Source organism: Podarcis tiliguerta (genome assembly GCF_965153285.1).
Source record: "Podarcis tiliguerta genome assembly, chromosome: 2".
In the NCBI taxonomy this organism is placed as follows: domain Eukaryota; kingdom Metazoa; phylum Chordata; class Lepidosauria; order Squamata; family Lacertidae; genus Podarcis; species Podarcis tiliguerta.
This window is the reverse complement of record NC_139535.1, coordinates 48,143,470-48,163,128: the sequence shown is the minus strand read 5'-3', so window position 1 is coordinate 48,163,128 and position 19,659 is coordinate 48,143,470. Positions and strand designations below refer to the sequence as shown.

Genomic DNA, 19,659 nt, shown 5'->3' with positions numbered 1-19,659 from the left:
CCTCTTTGAAGGTGCCTTAGATTTTTGTCTGCTAGCCCTCAAGAGAGGAATGTCCAACGTAGGACAGTTTGGAATTTAGCTGTCATTATTAGTATGGTTAACAAATCTTGTCTAATCGTTGGGATATCTTCATTATTCAAGCAGTTTAGTGATGCTAAACTCTCACCTTGATTTTGAATATAATATTTTTTAATATTAGCCCAAATATCTAACAAGAAAGAGCTTGGTGCTCAACATCATTCCCTGGCATTGTTTGGACAGTTTTGTTAATAGTTTATTCCACCTTGCACACAGCATGAACAATGTTTTCTGGAATTGAGAGAGGACTAGATTCTGGTTTGATATTAGGCCTGTTACTTGCTATCAGGTTTTCAAAGCCTGTTTTAGTAGCCTGCTGAGCTGCTCGCTTTTGAAGTTGAAGCTATATGATAAATTTGCATGTGTAGGTATCAGAGTACGGCACCATGTTATAGGTAAATGTTTTGGTTCAGCATTGGTACTTACTGAAAGTGTGCAAAAATGTCTGCAGATCTGTCTGATTTAGTGTCAAGGAAAGGTCCAGTGATATTCTCTATTTTTCCCCAATGGGGTTGTTGAGGGATTTACAGAATTTTTAAACTAGGGATGATAAAAGAGGGGATGCCTTTATAGCATCCTTTGGAATTGGTATGATGCTTGTACTGCCTTTAGAATCCTTGCTGGCTGCTAGGACTAGATTTCTCATAGGAATACTTTCTACTCCTCATAGGCACTGCTTCTGATGAACTAGATTAAATGTGGTTTGACTAATTTTATAACCTAATTGAATTTCTAATTTGTTTTTAATGAGAGAACTTAATACTAATGTATTTTGGAACTGGCATATTTTAAGAACCTAGCAACAGTTTATCTTAATTTTGACAAATGATCCTGCTGTATCTTCCAAGGAACGAATAAACAAAAGGAAGTGATTGTAACTGATAATAAAACAGCACCGTGGTGCACTGTAAAACCTTTCTAGAGAAACCCTATATTAAATGTGTCAATTTACTATCTAAAATCCAGAAGGTTTTGGAAGTGGGAGAAGTGTGGCAAATCAGAATACAGGACCAAAGATATCTTTTGAAATCACTATGCTCACTTCACTTGTTTGTTTGTATCCTGTGAAATGTCTAATACATCTGCTGCAGGGATAGGGAACTCCAGATGTTGTTGGACTATAGCTCCCATCATCGCTGACTGGGAGTGACCGCCAAGACCACATAACACTGGTCTTGAAAGACCTACATTGGCTCCCAGTACGTTTCCGAGCACAATTCAAAGTGTTGGTGCTGACCTTTAAAGCCCTAAACGGCCTCGGCCCAGTATACTTGGAGTGTCTCCACCCCCATCACTCTGCCAGGACACTGAGATCCAGCACCGAGGGCCTTCTGGCAGTTCCCTCACTGCAAGAAGTGAGGTTACAGGGAACCAGGCAGAGGGCCTTCTTGGTAGTGGCACCCGCCCTGTGGAAGGCCCTCCCATCAGATGTCAAGGAAATAAACAACTATCCAACTTTTAGAAGACATCTGAAGGCAGCCCTGTTTAGGGAAGTTTTTAATGTTTGAAGTTTTATTCTGTTTTTAATGTTCTGTTGAAAGCCGCCCAGAGTGACTGGGGAAACCCAGCCAGATGGGTGGGGAAGAAATAATATATTATTATTATTATTATTATTATTATTATTCACCATGCTGATTGGGGCTTATGGTAGTTGCAGTCTAACAACATCTGGAGGATTACAGGTTCCCTGTCGTGGAGCAAGTGCCATGAGCTCGATTGGTAATTAACTAGAAAATAAATAATAAAAATGACTGTGTTCAGAAGTGCTCTGATCCTCCCAAACTTGATCATTGGGAATGAGCCACATGTGTGTGTATTCCCTCCTTCTATATTCCCAGATTAATAGAACACTTTCTGGTTAATTTGGCAAACCAGTATGGGAACTCATCAAAACTTGTCTTCAAGCTGGATGTTGTAGTAAACCAAAACAGCAGGGAGATGGGAGTGCTTTGGGGCATGGCTGAAAAGTCCCACTGTGGGGCGTTTTGTAAGTTCAGAAATGTAGAAAATGTAATTTCAGAATTAAAACAGGAACTTTTATTTCATGACTCAAGAAACTGTATGTATGGGATAGATATGTTTGGGGGAGGAGGCCAGTGCTCCAAATTTGTGTCGGGTCTAAAAGACTGCGCTTGGGCCTTGAGCTGTATCCCCTCTCCCCTTGATTTAGAATAAAGCAACTGTTCTGGAAGACTAGTTCAGTCATGTGTAAGGGTGACTTTGTTTGTTTCATACAGCCAACTAAGTTTTGCATTCATTTTTTAATATAATATTTGTGATGGTTAAATAACAAATGACCTTGTTCGGTGTACGCCATTGTGCAAAAGAATAACTTGCTTGAAGGAAACTCCATCATGTCTTATTAAAGTTGAGCGTTTGTAAAAGTGCACACTCAGATTTGAGGCCTAAGTTAACTCTGTTACTCTATTAGTAAAATGTCTTGTCATTTTGATGAGGGACAAAAGGAACCTTTATCATCTCTCTGCTTACCCAAAGGTAAGATTGCTAAACATCAGACACAGTAAATAAGAGCACCACATTTTCTTTCTGGGCATCCTACCCTTGGTGTCTTTGCTGCAACAGCAAAGGGAGGGGTGGGAAAAGGAAAAGTCTTACCTGTGACTCCCTCTGTAGTAGCAAAGCTGGCAGGCCCACTGCAGGTTGGGATTGCTGTTAATGTAACTGTTACAGCAAATAAAAGAGGCAAATCTAGAGAGTGCAGGGGTCAGCTTACCTCTGTTCTGCCTCACCTCAGCTCTTAGTAATAATGAAAAATGTTCCCAGATGCTCAGTTTTTCAATTAAAGGAAAAAAGATATCTGTGTCCATAAGCTACATTGCGTGCATTGTTGCACTTTTGGATCTCTTGTTAGCATCTATTCACAGTTTAAGTAGCTTTTATCTGTTTTAAGCTACAGGTGCCACCTGCCAGCATCTTGTAGTTGAAAGCTATTGTAAAGGTTGCAAAGTTCATTTTCCACATTAGCGAATTGTTCAAGTGCTCTTCTTTTATCTTAATTCAGTTTTCCACTTGTGCTTAGACTGGGTCTCTTTAGGTCAGCACAAAGTGTATAACTGTAATAAATTGAGGATCTAGCACTTTCAAAAGCACTTATATTCTTTCAAAGCAAGGAAATTCATGCGATTGGAAAGCTAAATTGCTGAGTTCTAAAAAAATTTTCAATAGTTGTGCTGGAAATTTGACTTATACTTCCTGCAAACAAAAAGTAACTTAAAACTTCATAGAAAAGTCACAGAATGAGACCTATTGCCCAAATATTAAGCAGCAAGCACAAAACATACTCGCTTGGGTTTATATATAGTGACAGTCAGCAGAAGTCTTTTATGTATATTTAGGGTGTTCATTTTGGGGAATAACTTAGGGACCAAGTTATTTCCTGGCATCCTATTATTGTGAGATAGCATGCGGGAAATATGACACAAGGATGAAAGAGGTGCAAATGCACAAGGTTGTGGAAGCCTAGGTTGTAGGATGATATAGCAGCAACATGGTGTAAAGAACTTGAATCTCGTATCTCTTCTGAAAGTGCATTGCAATTTGGTGAACCAAAGGAGGCACATGAAACAATCCCTTCTGATACACTAAATCAGCATAAACTTGTTTGCATCTAAAATTATTTTGAGTGTAGGTAATACCTTGGTTTCACATGTTATAGAAAAGCATGGTTTACTGCTACATGAGTGAGCCACAGTGACCTTCAGTCTCCTCTTTTCCATACATGAGGGGCGATCCAGAAATGTTTACTTTTATAGCAAACCACAAAATTGGAAATTGGAGTGTGTTGATTTCTGATCACTGTTGCGACCCTTTATTCATGACTAAATGAACCAGAGAAGTAAATAACATACATGCTATCAAAGCTATAATATTCCAACCTAGGGTGTCCACATATGCGTAACAAGTTCTCTTGATTTTGTTTATTGTAAGTGAGATTTTCTTTTTAAAACTTAGGGTTCCTGACTTTGTGAGAGAGAAGCGTTTTGGAAATTGGTTGAGAGAGGCACGTGACTGGGCAATTTCACGAAATCGATACTGGGGGACGCCAATCCCATTGTGGGTCAGTGATGATTTTGAAGAGGTGAGTAAAAATAATTTATTTTATTTACATTTTATTTTATTTACTATGATTGTGCTTAGAGTGCAGTTGTAGATCAGATCAATGAGAGAAAAGGTGTGATCCTCAATGGCTTAAGGTTTCCATTGCCATTTGGGGCAGATTACTAACTGACTGCTTCATGCTTTGGCTGCTTTCCCCTGCCACTGCTAAAATGGAGGCATTGCTGGATTTTACTACTATTCAGAATGGTGACATGTCTTAATGACGCTCAGTTAGCTAGGCACCACAAAACTTGCAAAAAGTATATTGTGAATGAACACAGTAGGTATAAGGCACTTCTCTGGGGTACATCTGTTTCTGGAATGCATGCGATCCTGCTGTCATGGTAATTCTGGGAGACAGTTTTTCTTTCTAGATTGCTGGTGTGTCAAAAGCATTAAATGATTCTTCCATCAATATCTGCAGCTTGTTTTTTAAAAAGCATTTTTTCCATATTTAGAGTTGGCATACTTATTAAAACTTGCTAGTTAAAACTTTTTCCATCTTTTTTTCATTTGCTATTGTCAAAAACAATCAATCTGCTGATGAAATCCAATGGACACCTTTTTAAAAGTTCTAACTAGGGAAGGAAAAGTTTTGTTTGATTTCAAACTGTTATTACTGTTTTAATCTGCTGTTTTGGATAACAACAAAAACTAAAATTAGGTCTCTGGTTGCATTACTAAAACCTTAAGTAAAATCACAATTTGGTTTGAGGCCTTGCTCAGATGCCTAAGTTGCATTCAACTCCACCTTGTATAAGGAGTTGATTGGGAAAATTAAAAGCCAAAAGGTTAAAGGGCTATTTAGTGGAGTCATTGGGGGGCAGGGCAGGGAAAGATAACCACTTGGTGACGGTGGTGAAGTTGGGAAAGTGTGTTGGTTTAGGTAGTTTGTTTGCCTCCATTTCTTCTTACAGTACATGCCATTGCCTATGCTATCACAAGGTTAGCACCTGTGATATTTACAAACACGTGGAATATGAAGTGATTCAGCTTTGCTAATACCAATTTACAAATATTTCAAACAGCTGCTGGGCTTCATAGCAATCAATTAGTATAGTATCAACTGACTTTTCCAGTTGCATGCTTCAGCTAAGAACTATGTTCATTAACAAATCCTATTTGATATACAGTGGTACCTCTGGTTAAGAACTTAATTTGTTCTTGAGGTCCTTTCTTAACCTGAGGTACCACTTTAGCTAATGGGGCCTCCTGCTGCCAGTGCGTGATTTCTGTTCTCATTCTGAGGTAAAGTTCTTAACCTGAGGTACTACTTCCGGGTTAGCGGAGTCTGTAACCTGAAGTGTCTGTAGCCCGAGGTGTTTCTAACCCGAGGTACCACTGTATTGGTCTTAACAGGTGGTCTGTATTGGGTCTGTAGCAGAACTGGAAGAGCTGTCAGGAGTGAAAGTGACTGATCTCCACAGAGAAAGGTAAGTGCTTGTAACAAAAGCAAGCCAGGGTCTAATGTAGCTCAGAAATAGCTTTGCTCTCATTTGTAGATGTTGAATCCATTTCAGAAAATGCAGCCCTGATTTTAGAGTCTAGAAACTGGTGGCTTGTCCAAACCAGAAAGGGACTATCAGGCAATTCTCTGGAGATAGTCCTGCTGCTGTGCAACACCTTAAGTTACAGAATATCATTTTTTGATACTTTCCCATCTTCTCAGTTTCCCCTAACTCCTGAATGAGAGCAAATTCAAGAGTTTAATATTCAACCTGGTGGGGAGACACTACCAACTAGCTTATGTCACTGTTTAGAGCAGGAATGGATAATTTGTGAATCTTTAAGATGTTGATTAATAGCCAGCATACCTAATGGACAGGGATGGTGAGTTACAGTACAACCTTATCTGGAGAACCACAGGTTTCCCACCACTGGCTTACTGAGTTCAGTCTGGTTTTCTTCGGTTCAGTCTGGTTCCCTGTGTGTACCCGTACACAAAAGTTATGGGGTTTCTTCCAACACTTCTGTAGCTGCAGCTTAAGCAGAGATTGGCACAGGCTGGAGAGGCATCATTTTGGCCATTTATCTGTACAACCCCCACAAAAAACTCCTGTACTGTATAGTAACAGTTTATTAATGGAACCCCATAATATGTTGCTTTACCTGACAGATTCAGACTCTGGACATGTGGATTGTATAAGGTTCTTCTTTCTGACGTGGTTTGAAATGCAGTGTTTTATTGGGAAGCATAGGCTATTTCAAGTGTTAGCTAGCTAGTTATCTGTCAACTATCATTCTTTGGAAACAGACCTGGAGAGAGATGTGGAACCTTAGGGTAGCTTTCAGCTTTCAGAAGTTTGGGATTGGCATCTGTTTCTGTAATTGGGTTCCTCAAGATTAATTTCCAACTGGTAGAGTGGAACTTCAGTGTCTAAACTGTTGCTGGATTATTTTCCCTTTAGCGTTGATTATATAACCATCCCCTCGCGCTGTGGCAAAGGTGTATTACATCGTGTTTCAGAAGTGTTTGACTGCTGGTTTGAGAGTGGGAGCATGCCTTATGCCCAAGTCCATTACCCATTTGAGAACAAAAGAGAATTTGAAGATGCGTTTCCTGCTGACTTCATTGCTGAAGGCATTGACCAAACCAGAGGATGGTAATTCTTTGTTATTAGTCTGTACAGGGTTTTACAACTGCAGAGCATTGGGGAATCTGGCTAACTTTAAAACAGTACTTGAAATATAATTTGGCTCATGTTTGTATAGCAAGCACTGAACTAACAAAGTTTCATGGACAGAGATTTGTAAAGAAAGAAAGAAAGTAGTTGTTATTGAATGATTTCTGTGAAATGTGTGTTGGGACCCACTAACAGGTCACAGTCTGAGCCAAGGTGGGTTGCAAACAGGAGCACTACTGCCATGCAGATATATGGTAAAAGATTAAGAAAAGGGTCCCCAAATGCATGTTTGGGTTAAAAGTGGTTCCTGGGTGTGAAAGGGTTGAAGATACCTGCACTAGCTGATTGAATAGGTAGGTGGCTACAGAAGACTCATGGCAAAAGGCAGCAATATGGAAATTAAAATTGCTTCACCGTCTACCTAACAAAAAATCCAGAGAGCAAAGAACCTAACTAACAATACTTGATGAAAGACTTGGCCGTAGGAAACCTGGCTACAAAACTTGTAATAAGCGAATAACTTTTAGGTATCATTTCCTGGCCAAGGCAAGCCTGAAGGTATTCTGTAGGATGCGGGGGAGAATCAGCAAATGTACATAGTACCTTGCTCTTTACAAAATGAGACAAGTTGACCCATTCAGATACAGCCCAACAGAGAATTACATGGTGGTCTAACTCACTGTAATTCATGAACACTAGACAGAAAAGCTCAGAGAAATTTGCATTTGATTTTCAGGTAGCCTCAAATCAAGGCAACGTTTAGGGCAACTTTCAGGGCCACATCTGCTTAGTTTATTTTAGCTGATAAAAACAGTAAGGAAAAGCTGGATTATTTCAGTTGTTGATTTCTCTCACTGAGGGTAAAGAGCTAGGTGTCATTTCTTTTACTTTTGGCTTTCTTTTTTCCAAAGATTGTATTTCGTTAGCTAGTTTGTTCTTAAATGTCTGGATCTGTGCCCCCAGTGCCCAGGACATCCCTGACCATTGCTTGATTACCAGAGTAGTGGAACTCTGGCAGTGGCGGGCATCCCAAAAAGACACAGAACACAGAAAAATCTTTAGCAGAGATTTACTAAGGCTTACAGCTTACAGTTCATTGCAAGATCACTAGCAAGGTACAACTTGGCTCCTGTTAGAGCAAAAGTCCAGTTTCAGCATAAAAAGTACACCACACAAATATAATATAAAATGAATGCAAAGAATACAAGTCAGTAGAAGAAATGAGAGCAAGAAACTGTACACTGACTAGCAGATATAACCTTCCCAGTGGCCTTGGCACTAAGGTAAGACTCAGCCTGTAAGCATGCAGCTGTGCTGTGAGAAGAATGGAAAATTACAGATGCGCTAGAATATTCTAGCATGTTCCGGCTTTTACTGGCAACTTCTGCCCACACAAAACTTCCCTCCATGATGTGGAGTTAACTTTCCAGTGATGTAGATAACTTCTTTTCGGAACTATTATACATGGGAAAACAAAATTTAAATTTCTAATGAGCCTTGTAATCCCAGTGCAATTCTGTTCCTTTACTGAGTATTATAATCAAGTCCCAAGTGAAAGATGAAGGTTTGTGTATATATATATATATTTGTGTATATATATTTGTGTGCACTGGCTTACACACCTCTACCCTGAAGTGACTGTAGGACTGTGTTAAGCAACATTTACAAATGTGATGTACGCAATGCTGTAGAGTCACATTATGAAAGGAAGGTTCTGCATCATTATGTCACTCAGTTTTCTTGAATGCAGAAATATTCCTTTTGACACTGTAGCTTTGGAAGGAGGGCTGTTTTGTGTGATAATGTAGTTTGTTACAAGATTAGAAGCTAGCAATAGGGGGGAAATAATATGTGAAGATTTTCCAGAAGATCTGCATAATAAAATGACACTTTTGGATAACTATAACCATGTATTTCTTATTAATATCCCTGGGGTTTGAAATCTGCTAAAAGGAGTCAATTAAAATTTGAAGGCATACAAGGGCTTGAAAGTGTGATATTTTAGCATTAACCTAGAATCAGCTGCTAACTATCAATTTGTTTTTCAGGTTTTACACATTGCTCGTGTTGTCCACAGCTCTTTTTGGGAAGCCCCCTTTCAAGAATGTAATTGTAAATGGCCTAGTTCTTGCCAGGCAAGTAATATTGTTAATATCTTGCTCTTTCCTGAGGTTCTGCTTGAAATGAAGTTCTAAGCTGCAGATATTTCTGTGTAATCCTTCATTGAATAACCAACCTTAGCTGAATGACAATTACTTTACGCTGAAGGCCCAATCCCTTCCAAAATGATACAAGTTTATATATCGTTGGGAGTGGGTAGAATAAAGTAAAAATTCTCATTATCACCCAATACATAAATATGGCTAGAAAAAACTATGGTTGTTTCTCCACCTGCATTGTTCTTCACTTTGCAGTAAGGCTGTTGTGAAAGTAAACATAATTTGCTCTTGAGGGGACTGGCACTTTCTATCATAAAAATGGTAGAGCATTTGTATTAATTTTGAGAACTTTACCAGCAACGCATCCTTTGTCATAGTTTCCATCTTTAATCTTTTCTAGTGATGGGCAAAAGATGAGCAAAAGGAAGAAGAATTACCCGGATCCAGCAAACATTGTAAATTCTTATGGGGCTGATGCTCTAAGGTAGGCTATTGTCCCCCCCCCCTTTCTATTAATGTTTGTGGGTCCTCTGCTTAGATATAGCCAGTCAAAATTTGGCTTTTGCTCCTTGCTTTGGCTGGTGCAGCTACTGCTGTTCATGCAGTAGCAATGTGTGTGTGCTTCTTCTCAGAACTTTGTACAAGAAGGTAGATACAACCGCAGAACAACTGTATACATCTTGAACAAAAATACTTTTATAATATGCAAAAGGGGGGAGGGAGTGCTGTGAGGCATCACAATGGAATGGTGAAGTTGTCCAGATTGTAAAAGCTTCCAAAAAGCATTTGGTTCACCACTGGTATAAACAGAGTGCTAGACTGAATGAAGAATAAGGGATTGTCCAGTACTGCAAACGAAGTACAAGGCAGGCCTCGCATCACTGCCAGCTCCTTTTAATTTCCACATAGAAATATCTGTGTGAATGTGTGGATGCGTGCAAAATCATCTTAAAAATACTGAAAAACATAGCAAGGACGATTGGGTTGGTGGTGTGGGACATTAGGCTGGTTCATATAAGCTTACCAGCATGTTGTGTCTCCGGGGCTTCTGATTATACACGTGTGGGTGTCATTTTGTGCATAGTCCTTAAGCCTGGGGGTTGTATTGTAAGTGCCAAATTGATTACACAGCTTAGGTGTCTATGTGTGGGAATTTTCATTTGTAGGCTGTATATCCCATCTCTAGGCTTTCCAGGTCTACACAGCATTATATGGTTAATTTTTTCCAGAAGTTGGTAGGCTCTAAACCAAATATATAGCTGATTGTATTCTGGAAGCCTTGAAGAACTTGAGCACTTTTTGGTGTGTATATGGTTTGAATTATTAGCTGTATTTGTTCACCTTAAAGAACACTGTCTTTCTAAAATATATTTCTGGCAAGATAAAATATTGTATGTCAGACTTCAGTAAATTTTATTTTCTTTACCTAAATGAAAATCCCCAGCTCTCAAGAGCATTCATTGCTGTCCTCATTTTTCCAGCAAGATAAATCTGTTTTTGCTTTCTGCCTGCCTGATATGTGTACACTAAAGTCTTATTTATACATACTCCCACACACAAAGCAAAGTAGTGCTTGCTAGGTTCATTTAAGGAGAGAGCTCCAGTTCAGATGTCTGAACTTATTTGAAGTGCTTGATGTCAAGCACTTGTGTTCTGTTTATAGAATAAACTACTTCTGACTTTCTCGTGGGTTTTTTCTTTTTTACTGAGCTAATTTAGCTTCTGTGGAAGAAGTTTTTCCCTTCCCCCATATGCAAATTTTGATTAAGTACTGCAGAAATATCCTCTGCAGCTTACTGATAAATGTGGTATTTTTGAACAGCTGCACATTTAAACTGCTTAAGGAAGTGAAGAACTCTAAATGAGAGTAACAAGTACTGAGTGAGTTTATTAGTGGCCTTCTTTTGTCCTTTGGTTCCTTGGCTAAAACTTTGCCTATTAGGGATGAGGAATCTGTGGTTCTCCAGATGACATTGGACTACAGTTCCCATCAGCCCATCCATTGGTTGGGCCATCTGAGACTGAGTAGAGTGGGAGTTCAACAGCATCTGAGGGTAACAGATAGGTTGGTGAAGAGCAACCACTTAATACTCAATATTTTAAGAGTTTGGGATTGTTTAAAAAGGCTATTTAACTCAAGCCTTTCCCCATTCAATTCTGTGCTATACAACTAAAGTATAGATACAGTTAATGGTTTTGAAATTTGGAAAACTGACCATCTCCATTGGATTTAATGATTGGTATACTCTGAGATCAAAACAAAAATGAATTGGGAAAATCTCTCTTCGTTTGAATATTTTCTAGTTTGATATTTTTGGAGGATTATCTCAGAGTTGGAAAAATGAATTATGCACATTAGCAGATATATACTTTCAAAAATATATATAGCTGGTGTGACATGGAATCAGAACATGAAAAAGCGTAGAAGGTTAGATGAACTAACCTAACATAGGTAAAAATATTCCAGTGGATGTCTGGGAAGAATTGTGGAACAGTCTCTTGAAGCCCATTCTCTTGGAATACAGCTGCCTGGGGGAAAACAACATTATAAAAATGTGTAAATGGTAAACAAAATAAGCAGCTACGTGGGCAGAAAATGACAATTTTCATTACATGTGATAGGAAAATTAAGAAACAGCCTTGGCTTTGTTCAGTCTGGTGCAAGAGCAAAATGGAGCAAAGTGCCTGCAAACTCCTCACAAAAGAACTGCACACTTATAGTCCTGGCAAGCCTTCGTTTGGCTTACCATGTCATTCAAACTAGGCCACTAACTACAAACCCTGTATCTCTGTTGTGGGTAGTTTTAACCATATTCTTTAGCTTTGGCTGCAATCTTATGCATGCTTTCCTGGGAATTAGCCCAGTGGGACTTCTATCCAACTATACATACATAGGGTTGCATTGTTAAAATACCAAGGCTCTTGTACATTATGCAGAAAAAAATCAGTTTGTCCAAAAGCCATCTTGTCATATGGAAATGTGAAATGATGGGTGATGGTAATTGGAGCACAGTTCTTTAGAAATGTTTGCTTTCTGAAGATCTATTCAGCAGCCTAATAGAGTAAGAAGAAAGACAGAAAATATCCAGCTAAATTGGACTAATGCAAGAAATGGAAATGCCTTTTTATGTAGCTGCAGAATTTTGGGGGTGGGGTGGGGGTTACACCTCTGCTAATACTGCCAATTAGATTTGCCATTTCAGCAGTGTGAGTTGTATCTTAGCAACATTACAGATTTCCTGGCACTGAACAAAGTATTAGGACTTCAACATTATTTTGGGTCCTGGGTGGAGGATTGTTGAAATTTTAATTTGTGTGTATTAAAAAGGGATCTGGTGTGTTTTCTTTAAAGGCATGTCCAAATTTTCATTACTTTGCTCTGTTTGTGTGTGCTGCTGTAGGCTGTACCTTATCAATTCTCCTGTTGTGAGAGCCGAAAACTTGAGGTTTAAAGAAGAAGGTGTGAGAGATGTACTGAAGGATGTCTTCTTGCCATGGTACAATGCATATCGCTTTCTCATTCAGAACGTTGTCATTCTGCAACTTAAGGTACAAAACTTTGCACTGTCGAAGAAAGTTGTTTCTCTGGTCATTACTGTATTTTGCTTATCAATATGGGATCTCTAGTCACACGGCATGCTGCCAATGTATGTAGTTATTCTTCATGATATCTGTCCTTCTCATCTGGTCAAATGGGCTCTCAAGATGGCTCAGGCAACATGTGTTGGTACAGTTGGTTGTGGTTGCAGTTTATCATTCTTGCATTTTGTTGGAGCCAGAAATATAGCGCTTATAGTGTCAGACCATCACTGGGAAGACCCACTTTCAAATCCCTACTCTGCCATGAAGATAATGTGCTGACCTTGAGTCAGTCACTATCATTTTTAATGCCATCATCTATTCTATTTTAAATGTAATGGGGAAAACTTTTTTTGGGGGGGGTAGTATCTGCCTTGCACACAGAAGCTTCCAAGTTCAATATTTGGCATCTTCAGGTAGGGCTGCAAATGTCACCTGTCTGAAAATTTAGAGAACCATTTCCAGTCAATGTAGATAAACAATTCTGACCTAAATCGACTAATGTTCTGATTTGGTGTAAGGAAGCTTCCTGCTTTTCTGTGAAAATGAACTGTCTCTCAGCCTAACCTAACTTGCATGATTTTTTGGGAGGACAAATGTGAGCAGAGGTTCAGGAAGAGTTGTTTATACCACCCGGAGCTTCTTAGAAGGAGAGGTTAAAAGTTTTAAAATGTTAAAAATTGAGGGAGGGGAGGGAAACTCAAACTCAAGTAGCCCGAGTTAGTATTAATTATGCAGTTTGAGAGTGTAGTTGCAGACAAAAAATTATAGGATGCAATTTATGCCCACTTACCCTGGCATTATTCTAAGAATCTGATTTAGAGTTCACTTGTGTTGGGGAGCTGCTCAGTTTATTGGTGCACCAATGGCTTCTGAAATGCTAATATTAACTATTAATGGCTTCTGAAATGCTAATATTAACTAAAGTTAAAAAATTCTGATGCCAGAAATTTCTGATTTGATGGCACTGTTATCTCTCTGTATGTCTTACACTTTTTATGAAGACCAGTTTAGATTCCTAACCCTTGCAAAAACTGCTTGTTTAATGGCATCCATTACTATTCTAGTTTGGGGGACAGTGCTCTGAGGAAAGCAGAATGGGAATGGAAAGGAATATTTGATAAACATTTATTTCCTCTTCCCTGTTTCAAATGTGAAATGTTTAGGTTAAGAATGTATATTCTTCATTTAACTTATGTTCCAAAATCTATGGTCCTCATTGACTAGAAACATTTCATTTTATCCAGTGGGATTTAATAAATCCGTAATCCTCCTGTAATATATATTCTACATAAAAAGTGGTAAAAAAGGCAATACATTATTTAGGATTGTGTTTAATTTGTTGGATTCCAAGAATAGCAATATATCTCTTCTATATGTAATGATCTCTAGTCATTGATACCAGCTTATTTGAAGCGGTTCATAACTTTTACGAAGTACACTTGGCAACCTGAGGGAAGACCTCTGACTTGTCAGCGATACAAATTTCAAAACTCTTCTGGTCAGTCAGTACTTAAATCTTAATCTGTTCTCTCAGCAACTGTTTCTAAATGGTTGCCTTTCAAATAATTTACTTGAAGAGAGAACACGGGTCCTTTGAAGATTGGTTCTTTGGTAAGGAAAGTCTCAACAGATACATTATCTTAGTGAATACACTATGTTTCCGATGGGAAATTGATAACTTGAAGAGCTTATAATTACTCACCTCTCATGATACATGAGCTTTTCAAACCACCATGGAGCCCTTGCTATTAGAAGCAATAAAGGCAGCAGACTTCAATAAATAGTAATGGAAATTGGTTTACATTTTTAGCAGTCACCTCTGTAAGGAGAGCTTTGGAGCTGCATAATTAATCAGCTATTTCTGAGGGTCCCCAGACAATGTTCCTAATACTGTTCTTCTAACTGCCCTAATATTTTACATACTCTGAACTTAGTTTTGGTGCCACTGTATTGTTCTTGTGGTATTGAGTTCCTGGGAGATGTATTTGCTGTCATGGGCCCTGTGTGGGGAGGTCTGGTTGAGCCAACAGAGAGAAGAGGAGTTGCAGAAAGATGACCTAGGAAGGGATCTAGTAGGCTAGGAAGGTCTTTGCTCAGGTCAGGAGAACCCAAGGTAGAGGATACTAGAGAGCATTCTAGTGGTGGTGAGTTTCCCTCACCCTGTACCTGCAACTTGAGGCATTGGCTCCTTTTCCTGAGTTGTAGGAAGCTGGTTCTGGCTTGTCCACTAACTCTGCCTCTGAAGTTGCCAGAAACCACATATAGCGTTGCCTGTCCCAGGGAGGTTGCTGCCTCACCTGTCCCACGCGCCTCTTATGAGGCAGTGGTGCCCCCTCCATCATCTAGACCATGGAGATGCCAGCACAAACATGAACAGTTGGGGCAGGTTCAGCCTTTGCAGAGAAGTGCCAGGTTGCTTGCCCACTCTAAGGACTAGAACCTTTTGCTGTGCTAAGTTATCCCCACCCCATTCCCTGGCATTTCAGTGGGGTATTGTTGTTGGATCCGTGTCTTTGCTTGGGTAGTTGTGGGGAGCACCTGCTGTGCCTTTGAACCACATTACCTCATTTTGTCTGTGCATCGCACTCATCGGAGCATTAAAGGCTTTGGTGGAAACCACAACCTGAGTTAAGAGTTCTTCATCAAATGGGAGCCAGGACATTTGCATAACTAAGTTGTGCTGGCAATTGCACAAATAGGAAGCTCTCACCTCCTTTAAGTTATAGCAATGTGGCTCAACATTGTTCAAGGGTCTCTGTGTATATAGCATTAAGGTGCCATAAAGAGGGCTTCTGACCACTCCCTCATTTCATGCAAGGAGCAAGCAGTAAATCCTGGCAAATGTCTCTACATTGCATTTAACCTTTTAAGCTTGCTTTGAAATTACCGTCTGCTAAACTATTTATAAAATGTTATTATGTACCATAGTACTAAAGTGAAGTGCTTTGTTCCCTGCTAATGGGAGCAAAGTCCAAATGAGAGGTCCTCAAATGAGAACCCAGAAAGCAGCTATTTTTTGACTGAAGCGCTTTTCAAATTATCCTACCTTATTAAAGCAATTGAAACTATTGCTATGTGATACACTTGCCAAGAAATTTGAACTGATGGTATCATCCTGAAAACTACTACCCTCTCAGTGCAGCATGATAAGGTGAACAGACTCTCGGAGTGGCATTCACCCCAGATGGCTTTGTCACAGAAAGAGAATAAATCTGCAAATAGCTGCTGTGTTTGCCTGCATGAGAACATGTCTAATGAATGAATAACATTTGCAACTGACTTCTTGAATGACCCATGAACTGCAGGAGTTCTCTTTTCACTTGACATTGTTGCACAGTCAGAGGCATACTGGTTCAATACTGGTCTGTACTACTGTAGTACACCAACTGGAATTGGAAGAATTAGGGTGTGATCCTGCAGCTGACATAAGTGCAGCTCTGCTGGTGAAGAGGAAAACCTGATGGCAGGATGGCACTTACATCACCACAGTCCCTGGTAGGCATGCGGGAAAGCTCAGCAGGCATGTTTGGCCCACTCATTATGTTCTGCCAGATGAGTGAGCCAAGCAGAGTGTTCTGGGATGGTGACGCTGTGGACTTGTAAGATCCTCAGTCACTACACTTCCCTGACATGCCCCTAAATAGATCCCAAAACTACATCACCCCCTGAGCTGGCTTAGTTAATATCTTCCTTTTGCATTAAATAGAAGGGGAAGTGTGAGGAGAAAACAAGGGGAAAGAAATAGAAAAATTGCTCCCCAACCACCTATAATGTTGTTATGGTTACTCCAACCGCAGTTTCTTTCCCACCTCCACAACATATTGCTCTGGCTCAAGTTAAATCTCTTTTTCCACCTCCATATTCATAGGAAGATGGAAAGGAATTCCTTTACAATGAGAATACAGTTAAAGAAAGCAACAATATCATGGATAAATGGATTCTTTCCTTTGCACAGTCACTCATTCAGTTCTTCAAAGCAGAAATGGCAGGTGCGTATGATTCCTCAAATTTCAGGATTCTAATTACTTTCATGTTGGTGCTGCAAGATTATACAGTAGAAATATACTGATTTCTGTATCCGTGGTTTTATTTCCTTTTTGTGGGTTGTTTGATGTGGATTCATTGAAATTACTGGGCCCTAGTTAGTTATGCCTATTCATTTCAGTGCATCTACTTAGAGTAGGACTAACTTTGGATACAACCCAATGTTTGTTTACAGATTTGAACATTTTTGTTCTCTTAATATGAGTTTGAAACGAGGGTTTGAAAAGGGGTTTCTTAACTATGGATAACGTGATTAAGGGACTCATAGTCAAATCCATTCTTTCTTTATAGTGATACATTTTTAATGTTGTTAAGGTATTGTCACAGGCTCCAGGTGGTTCTTATATCTTCAAGATTTTGATAAGAAAAAGAGACTGAAGCCAAAAGGTTAATGGGACATTACAGCTTGCTATTTCTTCTCTCATTTTCAGCCTACAGATTGTACACGGTAGTTCCTCGTCTCGTTAAGTTTGTAGACATTCTTACCAACTGGTATGTCAGAATGAATCGCAGGAGGTTAAAGGTATGTGACTTCTGTTTCCAGGGTGTATATATGAGAGGTGGAAGTAGTTTGCTCCTTTAAAGCTGAGTACTTTCTTGATTTGTGTGTTGAAGATCAATACCATTTTGTGTAATTATTGGTCTAATCTCTCTTACATCTATGACTATTTCTTGAGTAGGGTGAAAATGGAACAGATGACTGCATTATGGCCTTAGAAACCTTATTCAGCGTTCTTCACTCTATGTGCAGACTTATGGTAAGAATTAACTACTGTACAGTTATTCATCTGGGATGTGGGTAGCGCTGTGGTCTATACCACTGAGCCACTTGGGCTTGTTGATCGGAAGGTCGGCAGTTCGAATCTGGGTGAGCTCCTGTTGCTCTGTCCTAGCTCCTGCCAACCTAGCAGTTTGAAAGCACATCAGTGCAAGTAGATAAATAGGTACTGCTGTGGCGGGAAGGTAAACATAGTTCCCGTATGCTCTGGCTTCCAACACGGTGTTCCGTTGCACCAGAAGCGGTTTAGTCATTCTGGCCACATGACCCAGAAAGCTGTCTGTGGACCAACGCCGGCTCCCTCGGCCTGAAACAAAATGAGCACCGCACCCAGTGCTAGATTTACATATAAGCTAAACAAGCTATAGCTTAGGGTCACACTCTCTTGGGGCCCCCCCAAAAAAATAAAAGGAAAAAAAAACCTGGATGTACATTTCCAAAATATAAGATAAAAAACAAATAAAATAAAACCTACATACAGCAACAGTGTTTTGTGTTGTGTAGACTCCTATGATGTAAGTAATGGGCCCCGCCTGCTAGCCTGCTCCCTAAAATATCACGTATAAAGGGCCCCTTTACCTTCAGTAGCTTAGGGCCTCACCAAACCTAAATCCGGCCCTGACCGCACCCCATAGTCGCCTTTGACCAGACTTAACCGTCCAGGGGTCATTTACCTTTTACCTTATCTTACAATCATCCTCTTACAGATTTAGGTACAGGTACAGATTAGGTACAGGTTGCTTTTTGATACAGCCCCATGAAGCTCATGGCACTCAGCTTGTAACACAGAGAGGGTTCTTGCTAGGGCTGCATGTGGGTTATGATTCTGCAGGAGCACATAATGTGGGACTGGGGCAGAATCCAGCTCTCTGACAGTCTCTGATTTAATTAAGGGAAGGAGAGTGGGGGCAAGTTTCTTTAGTCAGGAAGAAATGCCTGGCCGTGTCTGGACTGTGCCTGGTGAAATCTCAGTAGTCAGAAGGCTTGGAAGGTTCGCTGTCTCCTGGTGTGAAAGGACAAGGACTAAGACAGTGCTTGCTAAGATTTCTGAGTTGAAGGCTATTCACTTTCTTTCATTCCTCTGTTCTCTGAGAGCTTAAGAGATATAGGTTGCCTTCCTTGTCTCTGAGATGAGCTATTCTCTTTGTTGAATACCTATCTTTAAAGAGGCCAGGTAAGAAGTACAGCCATCAGGTGGTATTAGACCTTGTAATTTGGTTATTTTGATTAACCAGAGGAAGTTGTTCAACTGGAAACAGTTTCCTGCAGCTGGTACATTTTTGACAGGAAACTGTGCATGAAAACTTGCATTATAGTAACAGACAATATCTTTGGCTATGTCCAACAGAAGTCTATTCTTTGCATACAACACAACTTCCTGTTCTCTCTAGTCCTCTGCATACGCTTAAGACTAGCTCTGAAGAGTTGGAGGATCCTCCAGAGCAGATTTGCAGTGTGTATGGGAGGGGAGGAAATGGAAGTCTTCTTGTATAAGTGAAACTCTGCTTGTGCAGTGTTGGGTACAACCTATGGGTTTTAGCAATTTATAATTCATTTGTAATTACTTCAAAATATAGAATAGCCGAGTAATGAAAAATTGTCATTCCAGGCACCTTATACTCCATTTATCACTGAACTGATGTACCAGAATTTGAAGACTCTTATTGATCCTGTCTGCATTCAGGAGAAGAACACAGATAGCATTCACTACCTCATGGTTCCTCAAGTTCGGTGAGCAACTCCATCAATTGTAGTGGATGCCCAAGTTTAAGGTTTTATGGGTCTAAGCCAGCACTTTGAATTGGACTCTGAAACAATTGGCAGCCAGTGCAGTCAGGCCAGGATCGGTGTAGTAAGCTCAAACTGTCTTGTCCCAGTGAATAACCTGGCTGGCAAATTGTGCACCAACTGTAGTTTCTGAACTGTCTTCCAAGGCAGCCCTCTCTTTTATGCTTTACCTATACTGCAAAATAGAGTTTAGAGTTCTTAAAACATGTTTTTCCAAATCCAGTTGTAAAACTGCTGTAGAATCTGCAACTTTATTAAATACCCATACCTGATGCTGAATTGTAGACTGAAGAGGGTGGTCATTCTATATTGTGGTTCCATAGAAAACCAGTTCTGATAAATACTGGAAAGGAGTAGATGAAAACATTTTACAAGGTGTAAGCAACAGCCAGGGAAAGGTTTTAGTGATCAATACAATTGAAGGAAGCTGATCTGTTTTGCTTTGCTTATGTTTGAGGAAGAAAATGTGTTTATATATTGGTTTTTT

The 19,659-nt window shown here is 39.7% G+C and overlaps 1 protein-coding gene across 5 annotated transcripts in view; it reads left to right on the top strand.

Moving 5' to 3' along the window:
• Positions 1-19,659, top strand: part of IARS1 (isoleucyl-tRNA synthetase 1) — a 102,985-nt gene that overhangs the window by 55,962 nt on the left and 27,364 nt on the right. For all 5 annotated transcript variants that reach the window (XM_083429080.1, XM_083429079.1, XM_083429078.1 and 2 more), the window contains 10 exons: positions 4,051-4,177; positions 5,557-5,630; positions 6,606-6,800; positions 8,870-8,956; positions 9,381-9,464; positions 12,382-12,529; positions 16,431-16,551; positions 17,038-17,129; positions 17,287-17,364; positions 18,994-19,115. In XM_083429080.1, the coding sequence (XP_083285206.1) occupies positions 4,051-4,177; positions 5,557-5,630; positions 6,606-6,800; positions 8,870-8,956; positions 9,381-9,464; positions 12,382-12,529; positions 16,431-16,551; positions 17,038-17,129; positions 17,287-17,364; positions 18,994-19,115 (1,128 nt within the window). The remainder of the gene's footprint in view (positions 1-4,050; positions 4,178-5,556; positions 5,631-6,605; positions 6,801-8,869; positions 8,957-9,380; positions 9,465-12,381; positions 12,530-16,430; positions 16,552-17,037; positions 17,130-17,286; positions 17,365-18,993; positions 19,116-19,659) is intronic.